Genomic DNA, 11,002 nt, shown 5'->3' with positions numbered 1-11,002 from the left:
TTGTACGTATTCTTTGCTTTTTAATGAATATCGTATCGTTTCTCAAAAAAAAAAAAAAAACCTTAATAACATGGTTTTTATCTATTAAAAAGTTTAAGATGACTAAATGGTTTAAGATCTAGATTGATTTTGGGTAGATTTGATCTTTAAAGAATGACTTAGAAAATTGACCGTCCAAATTGCCATGTAGCATTATAAGATGAGAAGGAGAGCTGGAAATGTACAATGAGAAGATTCAAATGAGAAAAGTTGCTAGCATTCTATAATACTGATTAAGTGCATATACAATGTACATTGTTAATATCGAAAAAAGAAGAAGTTACACGCGTGAGGGACCTAATTTGACTAATTAAGTGTGTATAACGTGCTTAGTAAGTACAGAAAAAAAAGAAGAAGTTATGAATATATGATTGTGCATGTGTGATGCGTGACACGACTAAAGGCTGGTTTGGTATTGCTGTGCTTTGAAAAAAAGCTACTTCTGCTGTGATGTGAGAATAAGCAGCTGTGAAATAAAGCAGCAGAGTGTTTAGCAAACTTTTTTGTAAAAGTGCTTTTGAAAAAAAAAAGCAGTATTAGAGTGTTTGGTAAACTTTTATGTAAAACAGATGTGAAAAAAAGCCGGTTTTTCAAAGCTGGGTTTTGCAGCTTCTTGTTTTTGGCTTTTTTTCATCCAAAACTGTGAAAAAAAAGCTGAAGCTGAGTGTTTACCAAACACAAAAACAGCTCCCAACTTTTTTTGATAGCAGCTTTTTTCAGAATTACCTTAGTACCAAACCAGGTCTAAGGAAACAAATGACAAAATAGAAAAGAAATTAAGCCCAAAAAAATAAATAAAAGAATAAAAGAGAGAAGGAAAAGGAAATCCTGAAAACTAGAATTTTTAGAATCGAGAAATTAAGTTCCACTACAGAAAAAAAGAAAAAGTTATGAATCAATGATTGTGCATGTGCGACGCGTGACACGACCAAGCAAATGACAAAAAAGAAAAGAAATTAAACCCCAAAAAAAAAAAAAAAAAAAAAAAAAAAAAATGGAAAAGGAAATCCTGAAAACTAGAATTTTCAGAGTCGGGAAATTAAGTTCCACAATTCAAAGGCAAAGCACTACACACACTCTCTCTCTCATGTGTCTCTGTGTGTCTCTCTGCCTTTGATTTCTAATTCTGCGCCAATCAAAGTCCCCACAAATCTCCAGTTCACTCTCTCTCCTAAAAATGCCTGCTTCTCCTTCAGGTAAAACTCAAACCTAAGCCCTCTCTCTACATCTCTTTCTCTCTCTAGAAATTCAGACCCTCACATTTCAATTAATCACACACACAGCAATCGGCGCTCCATAATTTCTGTTTGTTTTCACTCCATCATTGTCTTGAATTTTCCACAGACTCCCGCGGCAAATGGAGGAAGCGGAAGCGTGACCCCCAAATTCGCCGGAACAAGCGCGAGGACGACGAAGACGACGACGCCGACGACAACGAGCTCGACCCGAACGACGACTCGGAGGACCCCCAACATAACCCCCAATCCGCTCCCGCACCCGATCCCGCCCCTCACGAGACCGAGGTCCTCGACGGTGGGGTCCGCGTAAGCGACTTCCCTCCCGTCGTTTTGCGCACCGTCAACCGGCCCCATTCCTCCGTTCTTGCCCTCGTCGCGCTCGAGCGAGCCAATCATTGCGGCGGGGATGCCAAGGGGCCCGCCAGTCCGATTTTATTGGAGAATGTGTCGTACGGTCAGCTCCAGGCGCTGTCCGGCGTGCCTGCCGATAGTCCGGCGTTGGATCCGGACCGTGCAGATGGCTCCGGGGCGGCTTACGTGGTCATACCGCCGTCGATTATGGAGGGCCGTGGCGTTGTGAAGCGATATGGGAACAGAGTTCATGTGGTTCCAATGCACGCAGGTATGTATGTGTTATCCAACTCTCTCTCAATCTCAGTTACTTGTGAGCTAAAGAAAGTGGCAAACAGTTGCTAAAGCAGTAGAATTTCTGGGAATTTTATGGTTGTATAGTTGAAGCTCCATATGTTACAGTTATTTGGGTATTTGTTGGGTTGCATTAATTGTTGTCTCCTCGAATTTCACTGCAAAATTGCTGCTGGGTTTGTGCAATTTATTTCGTTTATCTGTTGGATTATAGTCTGAAGTAATGACTAATGGGAATTCAAGTTTCATCAGACTTTTGTTAGCTGCAGAATTTCATATTTGTTTTGTTGTGCAAGAAAGTGGCTGGGAAGTGTTGATGTTTAATAACTCTTTTCGAGATTGGTTTTTCTGGAAAATCTTTGTTGTACTTTTATGCTAGTGTCTTATGGAACTTTCATGGTAGGCTAATTGAACTGACCTTACTCAACACTTGCCACTTGTTTGATTTGCTAACACTGGACTGACGTTATGACAGTTATGTGATTGGAAAAGGACATAATGAGAGGCTTTTTTCTGATATTCTCCCAAACAAAAGATTTACTTTTGGGTTCTGACGAAGCTAACCTTTAGAAGGTTTTGGATTCCTTTATATGAAGCGAGTATCGTATATGGTTATAATATTATCTGCACCTTAAAGCTTTGAGATTTCTTTTGTTGCAAACTGCTGTACACGTTTATAATGCATTTTTTGCATATATAGATGCATATTGAATATGGATTTCTGCTTGTTGGGATTCTCCTGTTTGCAGATTGGTTTTCACCGGCCACAGTGCATCGACTGGAGAGACAGGTGGTGCCACATTTTTTCTCAGGAAAATCATCAGATCATACTCCTGAGCTATACATGCATTGTAGGAATGAAATTGTTGCCAAATACATGGAAAATCCAGAGAAGAGGCTTGCATTTTCTGATTTCCAACAATTATTAGGTCGTCTAAGTACCGAAGATTTGACTCGAATAATTCGTTTTCTTGATCACTGGGGAATTATTAATTACTGTGCTGAAGCACCCAGTCATGAGCCGTGCAATGGCAGTTCCTACTTAAGGGAGGAGGTAAATGGTGAGATTCAAGTGCCATCAGCTGCTCTGAAGTCCATTGATAGTTTAATCAAATTTGACAAGCCCAGATGTAGGCTTAAGGCGGCTGAAGTTTATTTGTCATTGCCATGTCATGGTGATGATGATGTCCCTGATTTGGACAACACAATTCGGAAGCGTTTATCTGAAAATCATTGCAATTACTGTTCTTCTTCTCTTCCCAGTGTATACTATCAGTCACAGAAAGAGGTACATATCTTTCATCCCATTCATGTTATGTTTTTTCTGTCCATAATTCTATCTAATGGGTGGTGTTTTTTCTTCAAAGAATGAATGAAACTGCAGTAAGTAGTTACTATGACAACATGTGACACAATTTAACACACAGTTGATTGTACGGAAATGAAGTTTTTGTGTTAAATGGCAGAATGTTGGTTTAGATAGCTTCCTAACCCCCCCCTTTCGCACAAGAACAATACTCTGCGGTACTTGTGTTACTTTCATGTTGATGTGACTCCCAGGCCAACTGCAAGATATGACAATAAGTTTTCAATGAAAATTTAACTAGTTTTATAAACTGACTCAATTTATTGGCATCCTCAAGTGCAATTGAACTTTCATGATTTGATATTGAGCATTATACTGGTTCTTATGATAACTTTTAGCGCAAATGTCACATTTAGTAATTGCTGCCACATTTTCCTTTTCCATATTGGATGCATTACTATTAACAGCATGTCCTCGACACCTGTGTATTCTGGCCTGTTATGTTATTTTATGTAAACGCCAGCACATTAGCTCGTGGCTCTATCAATGGCAATGCTTGTTCAAGCCTTTGTTCTAGTTTGGACGCAATTACACCTTTAAAGCTTCAAAATCATCTGATATGTAGTTAATGCCTTCAAGTTAGCAAGAGGGGGCCAAGTTTGGATGCGAGTACACCTCTAAAGCTTTAAAACCATCTGATAGGTAGTTCATAACTGATTATAGATAGACAGGTAAGTTGACTTTTAATCTCATGGTAATTCAAACTTAATGAGATTTTGACTTTTATTAAGAAACTTTGTTACCCCAAGATTTCCCCTGATAAATTAACTTATTCATCTTTTATATTTTTTCCCTACTAAGTAGAAAGATATTTTTTTTGAGAAGAAACTATAACAGTTTATTAAAAAAAAGAAAAGTGTAATACACAGAAGTGGATAAGAAATCCACCAAGAACAGAACAAGAAAATCTCTCCAGAGGATCAGATTACAAGTAGGACAACCTCAACCAAAATCATTTTACAACTGCTAACATATCCCACAGTATGTGAGAAAGAGAGTAATTCTTAAATTCATTTGAAACTGAAGCCCAGAAGGCTGCCCAATATCTTACTCTTCCCCACAGATCTGCTACCCCCACACCAGTATAAATTTATAATCGTCAAAAATTCTTTTGTTACGCTCCAACCAAATGTTCCAAAAAACTGCCGACACCAGACAACCCCACAAAGCTTTAGCTTTCCTCCCAAGTAGAAAGATATTATTAAACAGAAAAACCTAAAATGGGATTTATTTAGTTCAAAAGTTGCTTCTATTTGATTCCATCAGATAGTGAGTATAAGTGATATTGTTTTACGGGCTTCAATTAGTTAAATTAAAGGATTATAGAAAGAAATAAAATTTTATTGTAATTTTAAAATTAGTAGCCCATTTATTTGTGCTAAACACTGCCTGAACGCTCCTTACTTTGTGATTTTTTCTAAAAAATGATTAGCTGCAAACGTATGAATTTGACTAGTCTTTGCTGATACCTGATGGGCACAAACCAAAAGTTGACTTCTTAATTTCAACAGTCTTCAAGGCACTAATTCTCTTCCAGGTTTGTTTCAACTTTCAGGCATTAGAAACACATTTGAAAACTCTAGCTATATTTGAATGACGTTGAAGTTTGCCTTTATATGTTTAAAGATAATACGTCACCTTGATGAGTTTGAGTGGAGACCAAGGTTCTAAAAGGGGCTCGTTGGGGTGGTGGGCCCTAGCGCCTAGGTGGGGGCCTAGGCGGTTTATAATTAAATTTATTTAAATAACATATAAATTAAAAAGTACTAGAACATATTGAAAACACGGGGAACAAACATATAATGACCGTTCATATAATGACCATTCATCCAAGTATCCAACAAGTCTCTTACAATTTATTGAAAAACTAAAATGCAAAATGAAAGTTATCTATTTTCTATCTAAATGAGAATCACGACCTGGGGGGGGGGGGGTGCCTAGGCAGGTCTAGGCTGGTTAGGTGGGCTAGGTAGATGCCTACGTAGGTCTAGGTGCCCCTTCTTATTTTTTAAACGCCTAGAGATTAATCGTGGCAGTGTCCAGCTGCCAAGCGCCTAGGCCGCCCAAGGTGGGGCAACACTGGTGGAGACAAAGGATCCTTGTAGCTGAACCAAATTAATTATATTAATTCTTAGGATAAGTATAGTTTGGTTGAATTCTTATTCTCTACTGTAGTTAATTGGTGTCTTGTGCTTCAGGTTGATGTATTGCTGTGCTCTAATTGCTTCCATGAGGGAAGATATGTTGTTGGTCATTCAAGCATAGATTTTGTACGGATGGATTCAACAAAAGATTATGGTGATTTGGATGGGGAAAGTTGGACCGATCAAGAAACCCTATTGCTGCTCGAGGCAATGGAAATACACAATGAGAACTGGAACGAAATTGCTGAGTATGTCGGTTCAAAGTCAAAAGCACAATGCATCCTTCATTTTCTTCGTTTGCCTGTGGAGGATGGCCTGCTTGAAAATATTGAAGTTCCGGGCGTGTCCCTGTCTTCCAATTCGTCAGATGGAGATGGTCGTGGAGGATTTCATTCAAGTTCAAATGGTGATGCAGCAGGTTTTTTTATTTACTTATGGTTCTCATCCTCAAGTAATCCTAATGTATTTTCTAAATTACATGCCGACTTATCTTTTCACAATTTGTATTTAGGATCCTTCCTACAAGATGCTGATTCTGACAGTAGGTTCCCTTTTGCGAATTCTGGGAATCCAGTCATGGCCCTGGTAGGTGACTAGTCTGATGTTTCATGATCCTTTATTTTCTTATAGTTCCCTTGAAACATATGGGCAGGTATTCTGGAAAGGTACCGTCCCAGTTATATAAAAGAAGCAAGATTACTTGTTCTTTATTTGTGTATCTTTGACACACCCCTAATATCAAAGAGAATGGAAGCATGTTTATTTATTTATTTTTTCATGATGCGACTTTTTCATCTGTTTGGAAAATGGAAATGCTTTAAACAGATGCGGCTAGACCATGCAGTCTGGACTCAGGATAAATATTTTGATAGTGGCAATTATTGTAATAAACTGAGTATATTTGATTCTAAGTTACCAACTCAGATAATGAATGCATACATGCTTATGGGAGCTTGTAAAGATTTTTCTTGGTTCAGTTTTTCGTTCTTATTGCGTGGTTGGGACTAGGACCATGCATTGTAAACATTCATTCTGAGGGTGCAAAGCATTCACTTAATAATAACTCTACTTTCTTGAGAGAGTGGTATTGAGGTGAGCCTACAACTAGTGCAAGAACAAATGACAAAAGAAAAAGAATACTAGATAAAACTGATAATAGAGGGTTGAGTGATTAGATTACAAGATTACACGCTCTCTTAACAAAGCGTTATCAGAATTCTTGTGTAATTTGATTAATCGTTTAAAGGCATGCTGAAAAAGGTCTAGAGGGGCGCTAGCTAGATTCACGAATGCAGAATTTATCAATAGGGATAAAGGTTCTCCCAGATTTCACTTGTGTTTTCCATTATAATGCAAATTTAATGCGAGAGAAAGGTATTCCAGACTTCACTTGTGTTCTTACATAGCTAACATGTGTATTATTTTGCAGGTTTCGTTTCTGGCCTCCTCTGTTGGGCCAAGAGTCGCTGCATCTTGTGCCCATGCAGCCTTGACGGTATTTTCTGAGGATAATGGTGTATCTGCCTCTGCAAGTATAATGGAAGGATCAGGCCAGAGGTGTTTTTCCTTTGTTGTAATGTTTACAGCGGACTCATTTTATATTTTTCATACTAAAATAGTTCCCTGGGGAGCTCATAGGACTTTTAGTGGTTAAATATCCACAGTTACCACCCCTCCCCCCTTCTCTATTTTTAACCGTCAAGTTGCCTGGTTAAATTTTTTTAGTAAAGGATGAGGGGTCTCTTGTACAGCTAATCTAGTGAACACATTGGAAACTCCAAAAAGTTTTTCATTGTAATTGGTATATTTTCTTTATTGATATTGCGAATCTTTTCCTGTTTGCTTAAAATCTCTTTTTGACCAATGAAGGATAAACCCTGAGAGTATACATGGTACAGAAGGTGGTACTTATAGAAATTCTGCAAATTCAATTCCGCAAAAGGGTAGGCCAGTTCTTTATGTTCTTTTTTCATACTCTCTCACTCACTATCTCTCTCTCAACTAATCCAGTTATTCATGGATTCATTTACAGAAAAGAACTCAGCAGGCCATGGTTCTTGGGGTCAAAATGAGGCAGGCGTGGTTCCAATACCTACAGAAAAAGTAAAAGCTGCTGCCAAGGCCGGGCTAGCTGCAGCTGCAATAAAAGCAAAATTGTTTGCTGATCACGAAGAACGGGAAATTCAGAGGCTATCTGCTAATATCATAAATCATCAGGTATAAATATTGGTAAATGTAACTGTTTCTTTCCTTATTAGATTTTTTTTTCTTTCCTTTTTCTTGTATTAGTTGAAAAAGAAAAGAAACAAGACTTGTGCCATTTTTCCTAGTATTAGTTGCTGTCTGATAGTTGGTTAATGGGTAAAGATGAGACTTTTCTTATCAGACGAAAAAAGAAAGCAGTAAAAGAAGATAAGTGAAGATGGAGTTGAACCTCTTATGAACCAAAACTAAGAGGTCCTTTTCTAAATCTGACTTTAGCTGCGTACTTAAGAAACCATTTTTTGATGTGTTAATTGGAAGATTTAAAGAACTATTGTCTCACGTATTAATCCAATTGTAACACAAATCATGTATAGCTGTCCTTTGTGATTGTCATTCAGTATTTAGGATCTTGGATATTTTATTTCAATTTGTCTGGTGTCTGTTGATAGCTTTACCTGGGTATTGGACCAAAAGGTATCCTGGGCGTACAACCCCGAGATGGATCATCTCTATTGAAAATGGGCCAAACGAGTACCCACTTGTATCCACAGAAATTCATTGTGTTTTTGCTCTGAGAAACTTGTTTTATTTTGACAGGAGCTGCTTTATTTGCTGAACTTTCAACTTTTATTAACGTTATTATATGATTAGAAAAGTTTATCGACTTCATGTTCTGTCCTCTATCTCACACAATCACAGGGATAATGTCATATCCTTGGTCACTGGATATTATCCGAAATTCAAAAGCCTATGTGGGCATGACATTGCCGTACATTTCCATAACATAACACCTGACATTTTTACTAGTGTCTGGTTCCTTGAGTTACCTATATCTTACTAAGCAGGGTTTAATTAATATTGTATGACGTCATACTCAAACTGAATAAGATTAGTATTCTTATCTTTAGCGTGCAATTTATGACAGTTGAAGAGATTGGAGCTGAAGTTAAAGCAGTTTGCAGAAGTGGAAACCTTCCTAATGAAAGAATGTGAACAAGTGGAGAAGACAAGGCAGAGGATGGTTAGTGAACGTGCCCGCATTATGTCAACTCAGTTTGGACCTGCTGGAGCTTCGCCCATGAGTTTAGGAGGTGTTGGTTCTTCCATGTCAAATAATAACGTTGGTAACAATAGGCAACAGATTATGTCACCTTCAGCTTCACAAACGAGCATATCAGGATACAGCAACAACCAATCAGTCAATCCCCACATGCCGTTTGTGCCACGCCAATCAATGCTAGGGTTGGGGCCGAGGATGCCTTTAACATCCATACAGCCATCCTCATCGGCTCAAAATGCCATGTTTAATGCCACAGGGGCTGCCCAGCCAACGCTAAATCATCCAATGTTGAGGCCTGTACCAGGTACCAGCTCCGGTCTAGGTTGAAAGAAACCGAAAGGAAGAGGTAGTGGATAACATAGATGCATTCACAATCAATCTGACTCATATTTTTATTTTAGTTTACATAGAAGATACTTTGGGCAGATTGTAGGGGGCCTGTATGTGCATTCTCTTGATTATTGAAATTGATTTAGCCAAAAATGAATTGTGTTGTGAAACGATGTTTGGAGCCGATACCCTTTTTTCCCGTTCGGAAAATATTTCCTTGCCCATTTCTTCTTTCTTCCTCTTGTTTAGAAAATAGTAATGCACCTTCGAAAACTCTGGCATGCCGGTGAAAGGTTTCCGAGAGGATGAAGATTTCAAATGTCTCTAGTAGTATGGTTGAGTTATTTTTAAGTCTGTAAATTATGCTCCTTCTGATATAATGACCAACAAAATAATAATAATTATAACATCCGTTTAATAATAATTTTGGTTTTAGTTTTTATTTTATGCTACGAATAAATTTCGATAGAGTTCTCATTAGAATATCTAACACCGAGTTAGGCCTGGCAATTCCTGACACGACCTGATAACCCGACACGACACGAAATTAACAGGTGTTCGGGTTGACACGATAACGAATCGGGTCGTTATCGGGTAACCCGATAAGCACCTGTTAAGATAACGGGTTGATTCGGGTATACACGTGGGTAACACGATACACGATAAACAGAATATTATTTTTATAATTTTATAACCCTAAAATAAATGTTGTAATAATTATATACATTAATTTAACAATTTTATACCCCTAAAAACTATAATAAATATATATATATATATATATATATTAAATTAACTATAAAGTCTATAATAATTATAATAATTATACCCCCAAAATATTAACTATCTATAATAATTATATAATTATATATATATATTTAATTTTGAATTAAATTTTATAAAAACTATAATAATTATTAATTAATATGCATGATGCATCCATTGATTTGATTCCATTCCATTCCTGCCGTCTTTTTTGAAGAAAAATAGAGGGAAAATGAAAATGATAAGAAAAGTTGAAAATGAAACAAAAAAGTGAGGGAATTAGGAAAAAGTGAAAATTATAAGAAAAGTTGAAAATGAAACAAAAAAGAGAGGGAAAAATGAAAATTAATAGAAGTGGTGAGAATTTTTTTTTTTTTTTTTTTTTAAGTTATTAACTTTTTATCACACATATGACATATCTCACTATTTTTATAATGATACATGTGATATACTACTTCGTGTACCAGTCAATTATACGTACAAAATAAATAGATTTAAATCTACTTAATAAATAAATAAATATATATGTGTGTATATATATATATATATACACCATTGGAACTTGATGGGATACGAATTCTTCGAAAATAATTTGAACGATCCCAACAGTCAAACTTGTTTGTATATGCTTTGAGATCACATCAGCAAAAAATACAAAAAAAAAAACATTCAGAGATCAAGTAACGTGACAAAACTTTTCGACGCTTATAAACGAAAAATCACGATTTAACGGTTATTTTAACTTCGATTTTGATGATTTTTTATAGCTACACTCCTTGACCCTATATGAATACAATGAATGAATTTGATCTTCAATTTAAAATATTTACACAAGTGGATACTACAAAATCTTATGTTATACTTGATGAAAGTATAAATAAACTCTAAGTGTTAGTTAATCTATTGTTTTTATGGGATACGAATTCTCTTAAACTAATTTCAACGATCCCAACCATCAAACTTGTTTGTATATGCTTTGAGATCACATCAGCAAAAAATCACAAAAAACAAACATTCAGAGATCAAGTAACAGGACAAACCTTTTCGACGGTTATAAACGAAAAATTACGATCTAACGGTTATTTTAACTCCGATTTTGATGATTTTTTACAGGTACACTCCTTGACCCTATATGAATACAATGAATGAATTCGATCTTCAATTTAAAATATTTACACAAGGGGATACCACAAAATCTTCTGTTATACTT

The 11,002-nt window shown here is 36.5% G+C and overlaps 1 protein-coding gene across 2 annotated transcripts; it reads left to right on the top strand.

Annotated features, from left to right (window-relative positions):
* The first annotated feature begins 1,050 nt into the window (after positions 1 to 1,050).
* LOC137718278 (SWI/SNF complex subunit SWI3C-like) lies at positions 1,051 to 9,429 on the top strand. 2 transcript variants are annotated; one of them, XM_068457798.1, is made up of 9 exons: positions 1,051 to 1,235; positions 1,384 to 1,899; positions 2,672 to 3,210; positions 5,487 to 5,838; positions 5,944 to 6,017; positions 6,862 to 6,989; positions 7,302 to 7,375; positions 7,465 to 7,649; positions 8,563 to 9,429. In XM_068457798.1, the coding sequence occupies exons 1-9, from the start codon at positions 1,217 to 1,219 to the stop codon at positions 9,022 to 9,024; spliced, it is 2,349 nt and encodes a 782-aa protein (XP_068313899.1). In that variant the 5' UTR covers positions 1,051 to 1,216; the 3' UTR covers positions 9,025 to 9,429. The 2 variants fall into 2 exon arrangements, with proteins under 2 accessions (XP_068313899.1, XP_068313898.1); XM_068457797.1 differs by having other exon boundaries at positions 1,052 to 1,235; positions 5,487 to 5,850.
* Positions 9,430 to 11,002: the final 1,573 nt, after the last annotated feature.

This window comes from Pyrus communis, chromosome 15 (assembly GCF_963583255.1).
Source record: "Pyrus communis chromosome 15, drPyrComm1.1, whole genome shotgun sequence".
Lineage (NCBI taxonomy): Eukaryota > Viridiplantae > Streptophyta > Magnoliopsida > Rosales > Rosaceae > Pyrus > Pyrus communis.
This window is presented reverse-complemented; position numbering and strand designations above follow the sequence as displayed.

Bases quoted from the DNA above. Each gene is read 5' to 3' on its own strand.
- LOC137718278 (XM_068457797.1), top strand. The intron at 5,851-5,943 runs GTTTTTTTATTT...ATTTGTATTTAG, and splicing joins TTCAAATGGTGATGCAGCAG to GATCCTTCCTACAAGATGCT. The intron at 6,018-6,861 runs GTAGGTGACTAG...ATTATTTTGCAG, and splicing joins GGAATCCAGTCATGGCCCTG to GTTTCGTTTCTGGCCTCCTC.